General features: G+C 60.5%; 2 protein-coding genes across 11 annotated transcripts; one reads left to right on the plus strand and one right to left on the minus strand.

Moving 5' to 3' along the window:
- Position 1: 1 nt before the first annotated feature.
- On the plus strand, positions 2-3,095 carry Nkiras2 (NFKB inhibitor interacting Ras like 2). 2 transcript variants are annotated; one of them, XM_005002444.3, is made up of 4 exons: positions 2-140; positions 478-585; positions 1,297-1,538; positions 1,801-3,095. In XM_005002444.3, the coding sequence occupies exons 2-4, from the start codon at positions 492-494 to the stop codon at positions 2,038-2,040; spliced, it is 576 nt and encodes a 191-aa protein (XP_005002501.1). In that variant the 5' UTR covers positions 2-140; positions 478-491; the 3' UTR covers positions 2,041-3,095. The 2 variants fall into 2 exon arrangements, with proteins under 2 accessions (XP_005002501.1, XP_003467027.1); XM_003466979.4 differs by lacking the exon at positions 2-140 and adding an exon at positions 150-339.
- On the minus strand, positions 3,022-18,743 carry Znf385c (zinc finger protein 385C). 9 transcript variants are annotated; one of them, XM_063251573.1, is made up of 9 exons: positions 18,503-18,743; positions 7,646-7,785; positions 6,607-6,717; positions 6,223-6,352; positions 6,094-6,119; positions 5,123-5,411; positions 4,495-4,691; positions 4,294-4,398; positions 3,022-3,992 (listed from the first exon to the last, which is right to left on the minus strand). In XM_063251573.1, the coding sequence occupies exons 1-9, from the start codon at positions 18,741-18,743 to the stop codon at positions 3,774-3,776; spliced, it is 1,458 nt and encodes a 485-aa protein (XP_063107643.1). In that variant the 3' UTR covers positions 3,022-3,773. The 9 variants fall into 9 exon arrangements, with proteins under 9 accessions (XP_063107643.1, XP_063107642.1, XP_063107641.1 ...); XM_063251572.1 differs by having other exon boundaries at positions 4,279-4,398; XM_063251571.1 differs by having other exon boundaries at positions 4,279-4,398; positions 7,646-7,791.
- Positions 18,744-20,916: the final 2,173 nt, after the last annotated feature.

The raw sequence follows: 20,916 nt of genomic DNA on the forward strand, positions 1-20,916 counted from the left end.
GAAGCCTAGGGGCGGTGGGGGCGAGGCCCCGCGAAGTCCACTTCCGCCCGGAGGCTGATGGGGAGCCCCGGGCTCAGCTGCCAGTCCCCGGGTCCCTGCGCGCTTCAGTGGGCGACGGGGGTGCAGTGGGGTCCCGGGAGGTGCGGAGCCAGGCGGCGGGCCCTCTCTGGCTGGGATCTGCTTCGGGGCTCGGGGCGGGACCCTCTGGGTGCCTGAATCGCAGGGCTCGCTCCGGGGAGAGGGGTCGGTGTCGGGCGCTGTCCCGGGAGCTGCTGCGAGAGCCTTCGCGGCCGTCTGCAGGGATTGCCATCTGGGGCTCGGGGATGCTTTGAGAGGAAGGTGATTCTGACCGGGTCTCCCTGAGTCGGGCGCCGCGGACCCCGGGAGTTGTGCTTCCGCCCCTGCCCAGGCTCGCCGTCGCGGAGGCGGGGCTGCTCTCTGCTCTGATCCCGGTTTCCCTCGCCTCTGGCCTTGCAGGTTGGAGGTTAAGCATGGGGAAGAGCTGCAAGGTGGTCGTTTGTGGCCAGGCGTCAGTGGGGAAAACTTCCATCCTGGAGCAACTCCTGTATGGGAACCATGTAGTGGGTGAGTGTGCTTGGAGCTGGGGCTGGTGGAAGGCGTTTCCGAACACGGAGTAACATTGATGCGCACTACGCAAAGGCTCAAAGCTGCTCCCGTGGTTTTTGCACCGTAAGGAGGGTGTGGCACACAGCTGTCATCCGGCACCCTGGGAGGCTGAGACAGGAAGATCCTTGCAAATTCAAGATCAGCTTGGGCTACACAGTGAGCTCAAAGCCAACCTGAACTGGACAGAGAGATACTGTCTCAAAAATAAATAATAAGTAAAAGACTGATGGTAGTTGCAAAAACCTTGTTTTCATCCTCAGAACGAAGTGAGAAAAAGGGTAAAACTAATGTAGCTCTTCTTAGCTTTCCAGCATTAAACAGATCTGGGGGAAGAAATTCAGGATCTGGCTGGGTGTGGTGGCTCATTCCTATGACCCCAGCACTCAGGAGGCTAAGGCAGGAGGATCACTGTGAGTTCCAGGCCAACCTGCAGTATGTAATGAGACCCTGTCTCAACAAAACACAGAATAGGCTCTCAGAGAGGAGAAGCCTTCATGTGGTGCATGGTATGAGTGACATTCATGTTAGTTGGCCCAACTCATTCCACTTCCCACTAGGCTCTGGTCCAGCCTTGCCTGGGTCCTGTGACCCTTGGTCCCTATCAGGCTGACCTCAACAGTCACATTTCCAGCCTCCCTCCCCACTTCAGCAGGGCTTTTCTTGTCCCAGGTTCTGAGATGATGGAAACCCAGGAGGACATCTATGTGGGCTCCATCGAGACGGACCGTGGCGTTCGGGAGCAAGTGCGTTTCTATGACACCCGTGGGCTCCGGGAAGGGACTGAGCTGCCCCGGCACTGTTTCTCCTGCACGGATGGTTACGTGCTGGTCTACAGCACCGACAGTCGGGAGTCCTTCCAGCGTGTGGAGCTCCTGAAGAAGGAGATTGACAAATCCAAGGACAAGAAAGAGGTGTGCAGCACGGGGTGGCCTGTGGGCACTTAGAGAGACTCCACTTTACTCATCTGCCAAGAGGTGGCATAGGGGCTGGCAAGGCCAGGGGGCAATGGAGAGGCTTCATCCTCAGATGTGGCCACATGGCCAGCAGGGGTCCTGGGCTCACGAGTGAGGGCCCCCCAGTCTACACAGTGGCTTCATGCATGCACTGTCTGAGATGTTTGAGGTACCCAGTCTGACCAGCAGTCCCCACCCCATAACCTCTGTCCTCTCCCAGGTCACCATCGTGGTCCTGGGCAACAAGTGTGACCTCCAGGAGCAGCGGCGTGTAGATCTAGACACTGCACAGCACTGGGCCAAGTCAGAGAAGGTGAAGTTGTGGGAGGTGTCGGTGGCTGACCGCCGCTCCCTGCTGGAGCCCTTCATCTACCTGGCCAGCAAGATGACGCAGCCTCAGAGCAAGTCGGCCTTCCCGCTTAGCCGCAAGAACAAGGGCAGCGGCTCCCTGGACGGCTGAGCAGCCGCTGCCCTGCCACCCGCCCCCCACCTACCCTTGCTGAGCTCCAGGGCCCTGGAAAACGGCTGGACCCAAGAGAGAGCCCTGCACAGCCAGGCAGCTGGACTGTCCCCTCTCAACACCCAAGTGCAAATGGTCTTCGTTAGCGCCCTTCCCCCACCCCCACTTCAGCCAACATGGTCTTCACTGTTGCCTAGGGCAGCATCCCATCTGTCATCCAGACAGGAAGAGGAACTACCATGCCACTAGTGCCCAGTGTAGGATCTGGGGCCTTTTTGGTTTTGAGACAGGGTCTTGATAAGTTCTTCAGGCTGGCTTCAGTCTTGGATTCTCCTGCCTCAGCCTCCTGAGCAGGTGGGATTATAGGTGTGTGCCCCCACACTTGGCTAGGGTCTGTTTCCAATGACAGGGCTACCAGTTCTCTGAGCTTTGAATGGTCACACTCGTGTGTGTGCACATGTGCATACATGCTCACACTCCCACTAGCCTGGACGTGAACAGGGGTCTGGGTGTTTGTGCTTGTGCTGCATCAGGGCCAGCTCTAGGGAGCCTGCGTCCCCCCAGCCCCACATCTCACATCCTCTTCTGGCTTGGGGGTGGCCTTGCTGCCCAGGCCATCTCTGGTCTCCCAGGTCATTGCCTGGTCTTGGCGTCTTCCTCTTCAAGGTGCTTGGTCCCAGCCCTGGCGGCTGGGCTCTGTTCTTCCTGACCAGCAGGGGGCAGTGGCACGCCACCCTTGGGACCCTGCTAGGTGGCTGTGTCCTGTCCCTGGAGTTTCTGTCACCTGTGTCTCCCACCTCAGCCAAGGCTGGACACGGTGCTCGCCTGCCTCCCTGACCTCAGCCACAGAAGCAGGCATGGCAGTAGCAGCTTGGGGAGCTCATCCCCGCCTCTCTGTGCCACTGGGGTTCTCCCAGCCCCCCAGGACAGGAGTGGGAGCAGGGCAGAGCCAGGCCAAGCAGGAGACTGGGCATTGACCAACAGGCTCTGGCTCAGCATTCATTTATTGATGAATTTGTTGGATACAATAAAACCACAACTGCTGTTATAAAAAAGTTTCCCTCCTCCTCCCCTTTGTCACTTTCCCACTGGAAATATCTCCAAAAAAAGAAAAAAATACAGGGTCCTGGCAGGGCCCATGGGCTCCTGGATGAGTCGGCCCAGCTGCACAGGGTGCTGGGAGGAGCTGTCCTTGGCACTAGGGTCTAGGCAGGTAGGAGTCCCAAGTATGAGGGCTACCTGTGTGTTAAGCCTGTGGTCTGGGGTAAACACAGTGCCCCTTCCAAGAGCCAGAACTTTGGGGACTCCAGGGGGGTCACTTCCAGTAAAGTCAGACAGCCCCACAGCTGCCCAGTGCCCACTGCCTGAACAGGACTGTGAGCCCCTTTCCTGCTCCATGGTCCCCTGACAAGCTCCCCAGCCACTGTGTCCTGAGGGGCCAGAGCCCACCCCAGGTGGAGAGCCTGTCCCTAACTTCCAGGAAACCTGGTGAGGCTTCAGGGCAGAAGTCACGGTGGCCCCCGGGCTGGGAGTGTGGATGAGGTCTTTGGTTGGAGAAAGCACCTTGGGGCTGGGCTGGGGTTTTGCGTAGATGGTGGGATGTGATGGGCTGGGAATGCAGGGGCTCTGGACTAGGAGAGGGAGACAGCTAAGCCCCTAGCCCGTGGTGCAGAAAAGCTGCCCGAACCAGTCCAGCAGCAGCTCCTGGAGGGGCAGGAGGAGGCCAGGCTGGGCTAATAGGGTGCGAAGACCAGGGGTCCTGGGGTGGGGCGCATGGCTCCCGCAGCAGCTCGGAACAGTGCAGGGCCCAGGACAGGGGCAGGGAAGAGGCTGGCGGGGGCTGGCCGGAGGGCCAGGGGCCCCGGCATAGTGCAGATGGCAGAGGTGGCGGCAGCAGGCAGCAGGTGGGCGGCCAGTGTCCTGGTGAGCTGCTTCTGCAGGGCCAGCTTGGACTGCAGGGACACACAGTGTCGGGCAGAGCCCAGCACGCACCCTCCCGGGCACCAGGGGCTTCCTGCTGCGGGGACATGCTGCCTCCCTCTGGCTCCAAACCCAATCCCCCCCACACACTGTCTTCCCATCAGCCACCTGTCTTCCTGCCCTGGGGAGGATGACTTTGGATGGGGGACAGGGCAAGGACCTGGTCTCAGGAGATCCAGGCCACCACCCCACGCCACCTCCCCGGAAATTCCTGAGGCTGCCCTTGCCCCCAGCCACCATATCCTGGCAGGCAGAGACCTTGAGGACGCTCACTGCTAGCGCTGCCTGCTTCTGCAGCATGCTGTGCGGGCTGGGGGGTTTGGGGTGCTTGGGGGGCTTCCCGGCCAGGCGGTCTTTATGCCTCCGGCTGCTCATGTGCTGATGGACAGACAGACGGACAGAACTGCATGAAGCACCCACAACGCCTCTGCCGCCCTTCCTCAGCCACAGCCCCGCACCCCTTCCCAGCCGAACCTGCTTGAGCTGGGTCTCTGAGTTGACCTGCAGCTGACACAGCCCGCAGTGGAAAGGTGGCTGGGAGCTCTGCCGGCTGCCCTGGACCCCCGACACTCTCCCGGCCTTTTGTCCAGCTCTTCTCCGGGACACAGCTCGGCCCCGGGCCCTACGGGGAGCTCCCCGCTGACCTTCTACCATCCACCGGTGCCTGGCCCCTGGAAGGAGGAAGACCACAGTGGTCCATACCCGAGGAGGCCAAGCCACCAAGACCCCAAGAGAAGCGAGTTGCCGCCCTTTATTTTAACCCCCAAGGGGATGCTGCCCATCATAGTTTCTGCCTTGTGGTTCAATGGAGGAGACAGAGAAGGGGCCTCCCAAGGCTCCAGAGATTTTGTCTGTTTTGCGGGGACAGGGTTGTGATGCATAGCCCAGGCTGGCCTCAAACTCTTGGCGGTCCTCCTGCCTCAGCTTCCTCAGCACAGGACTACAGCTGTGGACCACCTCCCCAAGTTTCTCTAGAGACCCAGTGAGGGACCTCTATGCTTGCTGCCTCAGCTCCCTGACCCCGGGGATTCGCAGAAGCCCCACACACCTCCCCTGTGCCCTCCAGCTGCAGCCCCCCAGTGGTGAGGCTCAGGGCGCTGACCTGTGTTGTGTGCCTGAAGTTGAGAGGTGGAGTTCACGGTCACCTTACAGGTGGGACAGTAGAGGCCCCCCTTCTCTTGGCCACCTTCCCCACTCCTGCTGCTCTCCACCGCTGCTGGTGTCACCACAGACTCAGACCCTGGAGCCTCCCTGCCCGGCTCTGGGGCGGGGGGTGGGCAGCAGGACGCAGAGGAGGTGCTGTCCACCAGGTCTGCTTGGCCTGGCTCGCAGATTGAGGGCTCCGGGGTCAGTGGTGGCTGGTGTAGAGGGCCAATGGGGGAGGCTGCAGGCTCTGCTGGGGAGACAGGAGGTGCAGGTCAGGGGGTGGCCAGCCACCTTGGGCCAGTGAGGAGATAAAGCTGGAGGGCTTGGTGTTCAGTGGCCCTCAGGGCGGCATGTAGGGTGCAGTCTGAATGGAGTAAGATGAAGCAGTGGAAAATACTGAGTTACAAATAACAGCCTTGGATACATAATCAACACTGCTAGCATCACAGGAGGCAAGAAATCACCCAACACAAAATCCTATGAACCCTACACACCAAAGCCATTTACCCTGTGCAAAGCCAGGATTGGAGTCATGCCAAGGCGAGGAGAATAGTCTCCCCCAAAATTCACATCTCTACGGGTCCAGAGCATGACTCACTGGAAAGGGAATCTTCACAGGAATAATTAGTTAAGAGGAGTTGGGTGTGGTGGCGCATGCCCAGATCCTAGCATTCGCACTTGGGGAGGCTGAAGCAGGGAAGTGGCGAGTTCGAGCCCAGCCTGGGCACCTGACAGGCCTGAATGAGAGCCCCTGTCTCACAGTTTAAACATTAGCTAAGACGAGGTCACAGTTTGAGACTCAGCCAGTGCTTCTGTCCTTCAGAGAAGCCTCGGGGACAGGGGGATCAGAGACTGCAGATGCCAGGAGAGATAGGGCTGGAGGAGGGGCCAGTGCCACAGCAGCCTGGGTCTCAGGAGCATCCGGACACCCCTGGACTGGGCCACTCCCCAGCCTTCAGGCCCACAGGTATGCTCAGCTCCTGGACCCCAGGAGGCCACATGAGCCCTCATGCCTCTTGGACTGACCTCTGGCTTTCGACGCTCCAGGGTCCTCACTACCATTGGCTGGGGACACAGCTGCCCTGTCCCAGGCCCGTCTCTTCGGCCTCTGCTTGCTCTTGGCGGCTTCCACAGCCTTGAGCTTCCTGGCGTGTTTGTGGCCTTTGTAGTGGGCCTCGGCCTGGTTCTGTGGACAGGAGGGCAGGGGTCACCATCCAGGTGGGCTCCCCACATCCCGACCAGGGCCAAAGCTGAGTCCAGGGACAGACTCAGAGATACAGACTGCATTTTGGTTTTGGTTTGTGTTTGTTTCTTGAGACAGGGTCTCACTATGTAGCCCAGGTTGGCCTCAAACTCACAAGGACCCTCCTGTCTTAGCCTCCCGAGTCCCTAGGACAGGGCGGAAGGAAGGCTCAGCCCCTCTCTGCCCATCCCACTTACCACCGAGTTGAGCCTCAGGTGGCAGATATTACAAGAGATGCAAAGCCTTTTCTTCAGTGGGGCGGGGATTCCGAATGTGTGGCTGATGACCGCTTTCTGGACCGGGTCCATCTGTGTGGGGAGCACAGGGCACACACCCTGGGGCTGGCTCAGGAAAGGAGGGGAGCTAACCACAGGGACAGACAGCTCCAGTCCCATCCCGGGACTGTGTCAGCCAGGCCACCCTACTGCTCTTCATTCTGCTGGTGGGTTTGTTTTGTTTTGTATTTCGGTCTCACTATGTGTCCAGACCAGTCTCAGATTCAAGGAGAACCTCCTGCTTCAGCCTCTTAAGTACTGGATGACAGGCATGCGCCACCACATCCAGCTCAAGCAAGAGACCCCTGAGGATGTGGCCCAGAGTCCCACCAGAGACACAGCGAATTTGTGTACTCTTGAGGGACCATGACCTTGAACAGCAGGACAGAAGTCCAGAGGTCCATTCCCTTAGCACCTGGTGACCCTGGAGGGTGGGCGGGGACACCTGCAGGTGACCATGAGGGAATGGATGTCATCTCTCAGGGTAGCTGCAGCTCATCATGGTCTCCTGTGATGCTCGGCTTCCCTGCACTCACAGGTGGCTAACATCCATAGTGTACACCCATGTGCCTGCACACATGCTCAGGCCGATGGGCACAGCACCGTTTGCCCACGTTTGCCCAACAAGCCAAGACTCACAGATGCACACTCCAAAGGCAGATACACACCAAACACACACCAGGCACAGAGACACAGAAACCCAAAGATAAACTGGGTGTGGTGGTGCCTGCCTGTCAACCCAGCGCTCTGGGAGGCTGAGGCAGGAGAATCACCACACCTTCACCACCACATCACAGCCTAGGCTACTGACAGCCGCCCGGGGCCACTGCACTCATGATCCAGACACAGCTGCAGAAAACCCGGTGAGTTGTGGTGCTGTATTGTTGCCTAGGAGATGTTGGGGGAGGGTGTTCCTGCTGCCCCCACCACTGCCCCACCGCCCCGCCTGCCCTGCCCATACCGTGCTGAAGTTGGGGAAGAGGCTGAATGGGGCGGCACCATGGAGGTGGAAGGCCAGCAAGTGCTTGATGTCCAGCGAGGGCTGCAGAAGCCAGGCAGGCAGGGGCAGGGGGCCCAGCAGCGGGCTGGGGGTGCTGGAGGCTGGGCCTGCGGCAAGGGGGAGAAGGGCGGGGTTGGAAGGACCTGAGGCTGAGGGCTTCGGGCAGGCTGGGACAGAGCCCTTCGTTCTGCCACAAGGCAGTGGCCATCACGTCGCCCATCCCTGAAAGATGTCCCTTCTGGGTGGACAGAGGCAGAAGAAGGGCAGGAAGGGCACAGAGGAGCTGGGCTGGCCCCTGATGCACACACTGCCATGCAGCCTGCTGGAGGTGGCGCCTGTTCTCTCCCCATATTAATCCTGAATTCCCGGGACTCAGGTGAAGCCCACCCCTCACCGCCCGGTCCATCATGGGGATCATCCCATCCCTCCCTGCAGATCCCCAGTTATTTGTAGCAAAGGCTGCGCAGACGCTCAGGGTGGCCCTGTGTAGCCCAGGCTGGCCAGAAATTCATGGCACGCCTCCTGAATCCTGGGTCTGTACCACCATACCTCCCTTAACACTGGGGTTTTGCAGCCTTTGGTCTCCAAAGGCAAGGACAAGGGAGGGTTTGGAATCTGAACACCCAGACTTGGAGGCAAACAAAAAATACCAGAAATCAGTGCAGCCGACCCCTTCCTGGACCCTCGTGCCCTGGAGCTGAACGTAGACCAAGGCCAAACAGCCCAGGTAAGCCAAGCACAGATTCTTCTGCCCTTGAGTCCCCATTTCCTGGACCTAGGCTCCCCCTAGTCACAACCTGAGCCCCAGTTTTTGTAGGGCCAGAATGTGGGCAGGGTCCAGGAGGAGGTGGACATGGCCTGTCACTACTGCACAGCAGAGAGGCATGAGGTAGCCTGGACTGGACAGCGCTGCTCCAGGCCCCCTTGGGACACTGGGGAAGGGGAGCCTACAGCAGGCAGGGTGTCCCTGGTCCTAGGGGGTCCCGAGTTCCAGCAGACCCTCAGCCCACCCCCACTGCAGAGGCTTCAGGGCTGGTGCCAAGCCGAAGGCACGCAGAACGGGTCTGTCCACAGGGATCCTGGCCATGTGGCTTGGAGACCCCGCATGAGGTGGCGTTGGCTCTGCTCCTTGTGCATAAACCCAATTCTCAGGGCGGCGCCAGGACCAGGGCAGTGAAGTCTGGGCAGAGTGGCAGCTCAGAGTGCGCACACGCCAGGTGCACACACAGAAGGACATGAAGTCCCCAAGTGCATGCATGCACATGTGCCACGACATCCAGCGAGGGCCCCATAAGGTGTAGTGCAGCCTCCCACCCCAGCCTCAGGGTGGCCAGGACCAGCTGCTCTGGCTGCAGTGCCGGGACAAGCCTGTGCACTGGGAGCAGCACGTCCAGCAGTGTGAAGACCAGGGAAGTGAACTGGCACAGTGCCAGGGCCGGGAGCACACAGTGGGAGATGCTGGAGCGGTGGCCTCCAGGGCAGACACCAGGCACAGCCAGGCCTCAGCCACCACCTCCACCCCGGGCAGCTGGACATCCAGGGCAGGGGCCTTGACCAGGTCCAGCGCCGTCCGGAGCTCAGTAACCGTGTGGGCACCGGGGCCACGGTGCAGGTGGAAGAGAATGTCAGCACGCTCTCCTATTTCCTCACGCAGGGGGGTCTCGGGTCCGGCCAGCCCAGAACACAGTGCAGCTTGGTGAGCAGCTTGGTGAGCAGGAGGTGGTGGCCTGGAGCTACAGGCCACGCTGTCTAGGTGCTCCTGCAGTGACCAGAGCTGAGCCAGGCAAGCTTAGACACTGCGATGCTGGAGGCCTGCCAGACATCCAGTAGTCGGCTAATGGCAGCCTTGCCTTCCTGTAGCTCCATGCTGCCCCAGAAGGTGGTGGCGAGCTGCCCATCCCACAGGAACACTGACATGGCCAACAGGGCTAGCCTGTGGGACTCGGGTCAAGCCCTGATCACATCCACCACCAGCCCCACATATGGGGACACCTTTGGGTGCAGGCAGGCCTCTGGTGCAGGACATGCACTGGCCACCTGGAAGCCAGGGAGAGAAATCAGGGAGGATGCTTAGATTTGTCCCCAGGGTAGCACAGCAGACCACAGATGTGGAGGCCGAGGCTGGCTCTGCCACCCTGGGCAGTGACTTGGCCTCTCAGCATCAGGTTCCTGACACTGGTGCTTGGCTCACAGCTGCCCTTGCCCTTCTCGAAGAGCTGTCTGTCTCAGGTCCGAACCGCAGGTTCATCTCTGCCATTGTTCTTGGGTACTTGGAGGAGCTTTAAGATCCCTGGAGCCCTCTGAGGGAGCTGGTTGTCCTGCAGCAGTGCCCTTGTGCCTCCTGTAGAGTGTCCCCCCCAGCCCAGTTCAGGATGGCCCTGAAGACCCTGCCCAGAGCTGGTTGCACTGAGCCTGGGACAGAGCCCAGCACACATGCACATGGCCTCTGGGGCCACACCGGGGACTTGGAACTTGCAGTGGGCAGGCACATGAGGAAGATCCCAGGAAACCATGGCCAGTCCAGGCCACCACCGCAGCCACAGAATACTGCATGGGGGGAGGTCATGCCCTGGTAACTGTGGTTAGGGCACCACTGTGCCCCTGCTGGCCCCGTGCCCTGCTGGCCACCCACCTGTATGTCTCCCATGTTCCTGGGGCAGTGGTGACCTTGTGCTCTTTCTGCCCGGCAATTGAATCTCTGTAACTGGAGCACAGCGGCATCACAATGGTCAGGCTTGAGGTCCTCTTTGGCTGTGCGGCATATGGTGGTCAGCACAGTGGCTGGTTCTTTTCCAGCTCAGTGCCCCAGGGCAGCAGGCACCCTCTAAAGCAGGCCCATCCAGTTTACAGGTGGAGAGTGCCACCAGGTGTCCCAGGAAACTCGATGTGGCAGAGCCCGGTGCCCGCAGTTGCCAGTGCCCACGGTGAAGTCCGTCTCGGCCCAGTTGTGCCCACCGAGCCTCCAGGGGGAAATATCAGCTGCTGCTCCCCAATCCAGCCAGGGCTACCCCTCCCTCCAGCGTGGGGAAGGAGCCTCTGTACTTCTGGTTGGAGGTGGATACCTCTGGCCAGCTTCCTCCTGGGGGGCACCATGGCAGCTCCGGGCCCCCAGCCCTCTGCAAGCAGGGGAACCACCTGGGACCAGGGCACAGGTGGCTGGAGGTGAGAGGCGAGGAGAGGTGTCCGGGCCATGGGGGCCTCCTAGTCCTCCCCGGCTGCAGGGCAGGCTGGGTTCAAGGGGCTGCCAGGAACCTGGTGGCCACTCAGTAGGCCAACCTGAGGGAAAGACTGCCCCTCCAGCCCTCACACTACGAGGTCCCCCAGTCCACCATGTGCTGGACTGAGCAGCTAGGGTAGGATTGGAACTCCCATCCTGGTGACTCCAGGGACCACGCTGAGCCTTCTCCACCCACCCCCAGCATCCAGGGACAGCACACACACACGTGTGTGCACAGGACCACAGCCCCAGGTCTGAGTGTCGCCAGCAGCCACGGGGGCCAGCATGGCCCCTGGACACCTCTGGAACACACACACACACACACACACACACACACACACACACACACACCACTATGTCTACCAGGCTCCCACCTTCTCCCTGCCTGGCCCCGCCCCTTATTCCCGGCCCCTCCCCATGCCCTTGCCCCTCCTGTCCATTTCTTTCTGATTTTTTTTCTGGTACTGGGGATGGACCTCGGGGCCTTCAGACTGAGCTATGTCCCGGCCATCTTTTACTTTTCCAGACAGGGTCTCAGCTAAGCCACCCACCACAGGGCTCACACTCCAGACCCAGGGGCCCGGCTTTCCCTTCATCTGCTGTGCCCCCGAGCTGGGTGGGCATCTGTCCCCTGGCCGTGTGCAGCACCGGCAGAGCAGGGACTCCCTCCGAATCTCTGCCCTTCCTCCTGGAAGCCGAGGTCAGGCGGGTCCCTGGTCACACTCCGGGTCCCTGTCACTCAGTAACAGTGGGTGGCTGTAAGGCACGAAGAAGCTCCATCTGGCTCTGGAAGAACTTCCTGTTCCCAGGACCCTGACACTCCCTGTGCCCGGCCCTCCCTGGGGAGCAGGAGCAGAGTTCTAGGGGCAGCCCGGCTGGGTCAGGGGTGGTGTCTATGTGGCCAGGCGTTGGCTCTCTCTTCTGGACTTTGAGGAGTCCCGTATTCCTCCGGGTACTTGACACTGCTTGCCACACCACACAGTCCAGCAGCCTCTGGTTTTCCTACCCACTAGAACTTGAGATTCTCCTACCTCAGCCTCCCAAAGGGCGGGGATTACAGGCATGCACCACCACACCCAGCAGCACATTACAGTTGCTCAGGCCTTACTAGAGGACCCTCTCCTAGTCATCCTTCTTCTTTCTGGTCAGAAATGCGCCCCTCCCTTTGGACGTCCCCCAATCCCAGACCCGTCATCCCCAGAACCTACAGATTCCGTCTCCAGAACCTGTGCCACTGGCCCCTCTTCCCACATCACCACTGGTGGCCTTGTTCTCATCACTGTCGTCTCTTAGGGCTCGAACCCCTCCCTGTCAGAGTGACTTTTGGGGTCTGTCAGGTGTCCCACCTTGCTGACCCTTCCAGCAGCCATGTCTCCCATCCAGCCAACAGTACCAGCCCCCTCTAGGTGTCAGGTACCCTAGGACCTTTGCACACACTGCCATTCTAAGATGCCCCTGCTCTCCTGCTTGGCTTTTGCCTGCCTGCCTCATCTCCCTTCTGGCCTCAGCTGGCCCCTCTTCACAGGAAGCATCTCCTGTGTCCTTTCCCAGAAGCCCCTGTCTTTTCCACAGCTCCATGGTTCACAAATGTCAGTTTGTTTCTGCATGGGGAAGAGCAGCTCGCTCAGTCAGCTCTGAGCCCACCACCATCTGAGCCAGCAAGGGAGAGGCCTGGCCAGCGACCGTGTGATCTCAGCAAGGCCAGCACAGGGAACCTCAGCGGGGTGGGAGCCGGGCCAGGGGAAACCTTCTTACAGGAAGTCCATGACCATGCAGGAGGGCAGGCCTGGGCGGCTGAGTCTGACCTAGGGAGGTTTGGATGAAAGAACCAGAGTGCAAGGGGGGACCTGGGGATTCCAGAATGGCCCTGTCCAGCACAGTGGCGGCCACCTGGAGCTCAAGTCCCGCCCATCCCAGCCAGGTGCCACGGTGACACCCCCAACTCAAGGGGTGCCCTGCTCACAGCCCCAGGCCCTGGCGTGTTCTCACCCTCGGGTACTAGTGGGAGCTCCATGTGGTACCGCTGGGACTCCACACTTGGGACCCAACGAGACCGGCACCTGCCCATACATAGGCGGGCTGGAGGGGGGTGCCACCCCTGCACCCTTCACCTGTCCCTCTGGGGCTTGGCCCTCCGGGTGGGTCCCCAGAGGCAAAGTCCTTGCCCTCACCCCCCTATTCTCCTGCTGCCTGCACTCTGGAGGCCCAGGGATCACAGTCCTAGGCTGTTGCCTTGTGCCCCTCCCCCTACCTCGGGTGTCCTCTCTGTGGGGTTTACATGGGGAGCCCAGGCCAAGGTGGCAGCAGAGTGCCTGTGAGCTGAGGGGAGGGATCGGGTCCCAAGGTGGGGGAGCGAACTTCTAGGAGCTGCCACCTGTCACCCACCAGGATGCTGCTGTTCCCCAGAGATCTGAAAAGTCTGTGGTGCCCAGTGACTGGGAGGCTGAGGTGGGAGGGTCTAAGTTCAAGCCCAGCCCAGGACCACATGCTGTGGGCAAAGTGGGTCAATGCACTTGGTGACCCTGGCTCTTCCAGCCAGCAGGGCCTCAGAGATGCCTTTCTGACCCCCTCAGTCAACCACCCCGATGTCCATGACAGGGCCCAGGATGCAGTTGGTCTGAGGCCTGGGCCTCTCCAGAGGCCCCAAGGAACTGTCCAGCACCCTGCACATCCTGCGACTGACCCAGTCCCCACCCTGGGCAGCATGGAGGCTGAGACCCATGGACCAACAGAGGAAGCAGGGAGACACAGCGGGGGGAGGCCCTCATCTGTGTCCCCACCGTGGGACGGGCCATCTGCACACACTGTGCACAACCACGTGCACTGACACACACCCACAGGGGCATGGGGGTGCCTGTGTGTGCACAGATGCAATCAGTAGACATATGTGTACGTGCAAATGTCCAAATGGACAGACATAAGACACACAGACCCTGCAGACAGCACAAAGCCACCCACAGCGGGGGGCGCACACCCAAGCAGAGACACTGCAATCCCCAAAGCAGGACAGGCACCCCACAGTGCCTGCCAAGCTGCCGGACACACCAGACTTGCTTGCTTTACAAAACCACCAAGAAGGGTCTCCCCGAGGCACCCCAGCCCCACTGCAGCCACGGGAGGGATGACAGTGCCCCCAGGGCACATGTGTACACACGAGTACACATGCATACACATCAAACATGGCCCTGTGCTTCTGTCTCAGAGAAAACCAAAGCTCTGCTGAGAAAAGGGGGGTGCGGCAAAAGGAACAAAATGAGGGGGATCTGAGCAGCGACTGACCCAAGACCCTCGGCTTTGCCTCCTCCCTGGTAGGATCAGGATCCTCATCCCAACCGGGGGCTCCCACATTCTCCAGTGCTGGGGCCTGCACCCTGGATGTGTTGATAGCCAGACCTCCCAAAACTGGAGGGAACCCCAGTGCCTGGCCACTGGCTCTGAGCTCCTGTTCAGAGCTGGCTCCCCAAAACTCCTGGGAAGAATAGCAACTGTAACCTGACAGCTGTGAATGGGGAGACCTCAGATGGGGGGCACTGGTGCAGGCCCTAGTGCCATAGACACGTAGACACCAACCACACTCCTGCGCCCCAGTCTGCTATCCCTCCCACTTCTGCACCACGGACTTCTGCAGGGCCCTGGTGCCGGAGGGGTGCTGAAAATCTGCTCTGCTTCTTGGAACCCTGGGCTCAGCTGTGCAGCCCCAGAGCCTTGCAGGGGGTATTGGGGGCTCCCTAGCCCCTCTCGCCCCCACCTTTGTTCTTGGGGTACACCCAACCCAGCCCTGGATCCAGATAGAGGTACCAGAGGCTCCTGACTGGTGGCCGTGTCTCCAGCAGAGGACTTTCGGTGGGGCACAGTCACAAGGGAGGGCAGGGGAGGGGCCCCAGCCTGTCCCCAGCCCCAGCCCCAGGGACCCACTCACCCAAGCGCATGTCAGCCTTTTGCAGCTTGTAGGAGCTGGAGCACAGCAGAACAAATGAGACTCAGCCGGCGAAAGCAGGGAGGGGACTTAGAGACTGGCAGGAAGGAGCTGCACCCCAGGTGGGCACCGAGCTGGCATGTCCTGCTCTGGGGTGGCAGCAGGGGCTGGGGAGGTCCCTGCCCCTCCCCTGCAGGCACCGAATCTGGTCCTTTCTCTACCTGCTGGAAGACGGCTGTCTGTCTGTCCAGCCTCAGCCTCTGCTCCTGCCCAGCCTCCCTGGGTCTCCTCGCCCATCCCTTTACATTGACCTGCTTTTGTGGAAGGGTAAACAGGCTCAGAGAAGTTCATTTTGGCACAGAGCATTTGCTGTGAGTGGCAGGAGCAGCCCAGGTCGGAGCCTGGAGCATGATGCTTGGAAGGGGGGCTCCGACTGCTCAGCTGGAACCCCGACAGCCATCCTCCCTACTGCCAGAAGCAGCTCCAGCTCACCTGCACACCTGTGCACCTGGCGGGGGGGGGGGGACACCCTAGTCCTGCACCAGATGCAGCTTGCATTCCACACTGCAGCCTGGGGCTCCCCCAGACAATGGCCTGTAGGGGCTCCACTGCAGGCTGGGGTCACCCTGGGGGCCAGGAAAGCCATGGGGGAGGACATGGGGGAGAACTGTGGTCAGCTGGCTTGGACGCTCATGGTGCAGCCTCAGGACGAGTGGTCCCCAGGGAGAACTGGCCGATCTGGGAGGCAACAGGGTGGCATGGGCTCTAGGGCTTCCTGGGCCCCCGAAGGGACTAAAACTTATCGGTCTTTGGGAAGTGGTGGTGATGCCGTGACTCAGGTGTGACCTGAGTGTGGGCTTTGATTTCCCGGGCCTGTGTCAGGCAGTAGCTTCCAGGAAGAGATGAGAGTCGATGCCAGCAGGAGCCGGGCGGCCTCGACTGACTTGCTGGCCTGTGTCCCCCGTGTCTGAGCAGTTGAGTATCCAGGGGCTAAAGCCATCCCTCCCTCTCCTTGTGTCTAGGTTTTCTTTTTTTTTTTTTTTTTTTTTTTTTTTTTGTCTTTTTCCTTTTTATCAGTACCGGGGATCGAACTCATGACTGCCTGCTTTACAAGGCAGGTGCTTATGCTGCTGAGCTAAATCCCCAGCCCCACATCTAGGTTTTCTGTTTGTGTGCATGGGTTGTTTTTTTTGAGGTGGGGTCTCACCATGCAGTGCAGGCTGGCCTTGAGCTTATTTCGCAGCTCAAATTAATCTCAAACTCATAAGAATCCTCCTGCCTCAGCCTCCAGACTGCTGAGATTGCAGTGGGGCCTATCTGCTGCTCCCCTCCCCAGGCACGGGGTGGGGGGTCTGGGCTCTCCAGGCTCGCTGTGTGCAGGTGAGGACTCGCTGGCATCACCTGCTCCTGGGCCACCGGCCCTGCTGTGTGGACAGATCAGCCCTGGAGCAGGTGGGCAGGGGGCAGGGGGCAGGGGGCAGGCCCAGATGACCACAGCTCCTGTGTGGCCCAGGGTGTGCAGCAGAGGTTACTGTGAGCAAACTCAAGCCAACTTGTCCCAGCATGTGCGTGCACACACACACGTGTGTGTGTGTGTGTGTGTGCGCATGTGAGAGTCAGCAGTGTTACTAGGGGGGAGACAGGATGGGAAGTACAGGGTCCCTAAGGGTTCCTAGAACTCCAGGAGCTGGGAGGCTGAGGGGCCAGTCTCTCTTTCTGTCTCTCTCATTGTCTGTCTGTCTGTCTGTCTCTGCCCCTCCTCCACTGCTCTCTCCCATGCACTGCCCCCCAGGACAGAGCCATAGAGGCCCCTGCCCCATAGCCTGCAACCCTGTCACTGTGGCCGCCTGCAGCCCTGCTGGCCCTTAGTCAGAGGATAGCTCCTGAGAACAGCGTCCTTCCTGCCGTCTCCCCAAGGCTGGGGGTGAGATGCGGTGGGCGCTGGGCCTCTTTGTTTCCCCAGGGAGCTGCTCAGGGCTCTCTGCGTTTCCCTGGCCAGACTCAGAGTCCAGGGGGCTGAGGATCCCTGACTCCACTGTGGGGAAGCTATTAGCCTTGTCCCCAAGGACAGGCCCTGGAGGAATCCTGGGCCGGGGACGCCAGGCGTTCAGGCCCAATGGGATGGAGTCCACCAGGCTGGTGGACCCCAGAAGCCCAGAGTTCCTGAAGTCCTGGGGCCCCGTCCCCAGGACCTGGTTGCAGCCAACATGGCCAGCTGGGAGCCCGAGAAAAGCACCTAACCGGCAGTCAGCTGTGACCCCGCCCCATCCTACACCTCATCCGTGCCCAACCCAGCCTGTTCCACTGCACCAAGGCCCAGAATCCCTTTCTTTCTCATGTACCCCAAGGTCTCACCCCTCTCCCTGGCGGGAACACCAAAAAACACTGATTACTCCTCCCTATGGTGCTTCAGGGAGCAGGCACCTGGCACATGCCTATAATCCGAGCTCATCCGGAGGCTGAGGCAGAAGAGCTGCAAAATTTGAGCCCAGCCTATGACTTGGCAAGTTCTAGATACCTCTAGAACTGAGGCAGGATGTTGTCGGGCAGGAAGGGCCCCAGCCTCCCTGTCAGGCCAAACCCTGTGCCCTGCACCCTGCACAGCTGCACTTCTTTATTTGAGACAGGGTCTTGCTATGCAGTTTGAGCTGGCCTGGAATTCACAATGTAGCCCAGGCTGGCCACCAACTCCAGCAATCCTCCTACCTCAGCCTCCCGAGTGCTGGGATGACATGTGTGTGCAACCATGCCCGACATCAAAACTGCTCACCACTCCCCTTCTCATGAGTGCAGGAGGCCTGGGACTGTCTCAGGACAGATATATGACGGCACATGGACGACTCTCTTGGTTGACATCTTGGGGACCCTAAAGACTGAAATCCCCCAAATGCAGCCTGCACCCTGTGGCTTGGCCATACATCTGTGATCCGTAAGTCACTTTAGAGCCCATATGAGTCTGTGCATGCGCGCGTGAGCACCCACCTGTACCTGAATGTGGGGTGCGTGGAGTCCAGGTTCAGGCTCCTCCTCTCTCCCTGCTGTCCTGTCCCTCACGACACACCTCTGCTCTGTCACTGCCCGGCCTGGCCTCAAAGTCAGACTCTATCCTGGGGCTTGCAGTGGCCGGATCTGATGCCCCAGCACGCCGTGTCTGAGGAGGGGCCATGCCTGGTGCAGTGAGTGCAGATCCGAGGACACACAGCTACTGGGCCGAGACCAGTGTGGCCCTGGCAAAGTGCCAAGCTGGGCTGCGAGGGGTGTTTCCAGGAGCCACTGCCCAGGACTGAGGGGCAGGGACCCCTGCGCCCCTCTGTGCCCAGCCACTGGTGACACTGCCTCTGCTGCTGCTGGCTGGCATCACCCTCATGGACGCAGTCACCTGTTCCCCCAGGAAGCTGTCTGTAGAATCCCCGGCCAGGGATAGGCAGAAATCCTGGCCAGGAGTCAGTGGTGAGGCCCAAGAGGCCTCCCTGTCCCTCCCTGGGCATCGGAGTCCAGAGCAGGACCTGGCCCCCCATGAGAGGAACCTCGCTGGAAAGATTCATACCCATGGGGGGCTCGGGACTGGCCAGTGGTGCCTAGGTTCGGATTCCCAAGACCCTGGGGAGCCCCCGAAGGCCAGGGTTTCCCGAAAGCCCAAGGACCCCAGGGAAGGGGCAGCACTGACCCTGCAGGCCGCACTGACCTGGCTCCGAGGGCCCCTGGCCCAGGCGCAGCTGCCGCAGCCGCCGCTGATGCGCGCGCCCCCCACAGTGCACCTGGGCCTGCGCAGCCGAGTTGAGCTGGACGTTGCACACACCGCACAGCGTGTACGAGGGCCGCTTCTGCTCGGGCTTGGCACCCGGGGTCTCTGCGGGCTGCAGGGGGCGCTCGGCAGCTCCACGGGTGGGGGGCTCTCTGTCAGCTGGGCTCAGGGGCCGCTTCATACCTGCGAGGGGACAGAGGGAGACAGCGGGGCTGAGCGTCTGCAGCACAGGGTGGGCAGGAGGGGCGATAGCCCAGTGTTTCAGAGACGCCTACCGGAGGCTGACACCGGGAGCCTCGTGCCACGGGTTCCAGTGGAGCAAATGCAGACGGCGCAGCGGAAACACCCATGACTCGGGCCGGGGCAGCACACAGAGGGACACCTGGCCCGGCCAGGCGGACTCCGGGGCAGTGTGGTCCTGTTTCCTGCCCCGCCGACACAGAGCCACAGACCGGCAAGTGGCTCCCCGAGACTCTCACACACAATGTTGATGTCCTGGTGCCCAGCACTTCAGCAAGACCTGGGGACAGGCCACGTGGAGACTGCAGCGGTGCAGGGTGGCCCCTAAGCCAGTACCTCCGAGTCACCTCCGAGGCCATGTGTACAGGGCGGGCATGGTGAAAGCAGGGACGGAGGGGGAAGGCGATGTGAGTGCACAGAGGTGGGCCATGTGCCAGCTCTCCCCACGGGCCTGATCGTCACGCTCTGCAGACTTCACGAACAAATCTCGCGAAACTAAAACATGCGCAGTGGCCGGGCGCCACATCTACCAGCCAGGGGCACCACGCACCCCACAGCCCGGGGAAGCCGGGGCGGGATCCCAGCGGGGACCAGCCTCCTGTCTTGGGGATCCTCCTGGCCCTTCTGGCAGGAGGCTGAGGCAGGAAGGTTTTGGGGGTGGCCCATGTGTTAGGACCTCAAAGGACTGAAGCGTTGCTGGCCATGCCACGGAGACTGACCAGCCTGCCAGGAAGGGGACAGGACAGTTTGAGGTCTCAGTGAAATTTATGATAGGCAGGCTGAGGACACAACCCAAGAGCGAAGACAGATATCCAAAGTGCTGGTTAAAGCTCTGGGGCACAGCGGGCTCTGGGCCGCCTGGATCCCTGCCAGCACACTGGGCCCCCCAGCCTGGGCCTGTCCTCCCAACCCAGAGGGAGCCAGTGCTCCTGGCAAAGGCCCTTGGCATGGGCTGGGCTCACACCATGTGGCCTATGTTCCCTCAACACATGCGGAAACTGAGTCCAGAGCCGGGCAGCGAACTTGTTTCAAAGAAAATGGAAAGCCAGAACAAGAATGGACTCTAGAAGCTTCTTCCATCCAAACTTTTCCTGTAACTCTGTTTACTGAGGCTGCCTTACACACAGTCTTGCTAAGCTGCCAGGCTGGTGTCCTGTCTCCTGCTTCAGGCCGGGGATACAGCTCAGTGGCACAGTGCCCCTGGTACCTCCTCCAAAAGATTATCCTGCCTCAGCCTCCTGAGTAGCTGGAATTACAGATGAATAATACCTTTCCCAGTGCCCTTCTCTCTCTCTTTCTCTCTCTCTCTCTCTGTCTGTCTCTCTCTCTCTCATACACACAGGGCCCTGAGACTTGAATCTAGGCCTTCACACTCAACTATGTTCATGGCCCTTTTTATTTATTTATTTATTTTTTGAGGCAGGGTCTTGCTAAGTCACTGGGGTGCCTGGGCTGGGCTCAAATTGTGGTTCCTCCTGCCTCAGCCTCAGAGTATAATAGGCCTGTGCTGCCAGGCTCGGCTCCCGCATTTGGCACCACTGGTTCCTCTCCCAGACCAGAACCCAGCCCGTGAGGTCCCACAGCTGGACCTGAGCACCCTGGCCTCACACAGGGCCTGAGGGAGAGTGGCACTGCGGAGCAGAAAGGGGGGGTACAAGGACTCTGCCTGCCCGCGTGTTTGCCTGTCCATGTGACCCTGTGTCTGGCACCAGGCCCTCTGTGCGCTGCCTCTCCAGGATGGGCAGCCGAGGCCCACTCTGTGCTCTGTCCAGGTGGAGCTCAGGGACAGGAGACAGATTGAGGTGCCTATAGGCCCAGCATCCTATGTCCCCCACTTCTGCCCTGTGGATCCTGAATCTCATGGGGTCCCTGGCAACTCTGGGGTGCTGGGGTTGTCTCCCACTTGTCTAATGGGGTGGTAGTGAGGGGCTTTGGAGCACAAGTGTCCCCCAGGCAAGGCACAGTCCTCTCCAGAGAGCACAGCTCTGGGGCTGGCCTGGCCTGGCAAGGACGAAGCATTCTCAGCAGCCTTGAGGAGCCTGTTACACCCCAGGGCTTTCCCCATGGCTGCCTCAGCCTCTAGGCTGGCTCCTGGGCTGCTCCCACCCACATGC

This window comes from Cavia porcellus, unplaced genomic scaffold, assembly GCF_034190915.1.
Source record: "Cavia porcellus strain 051 isolate PalLab524CR breed Dunkin Hartley unplaced genomic scaffold, mCavPor4.1 scaffold_6, whole genome shotgun sequence".
In the NCBI taxonomy this organism is placed as follows: Eukaryota; Metazoa; Chordata; class Mammalia; order Rodentia; family Caviidae; genus Cavia; species Cavia porcellus.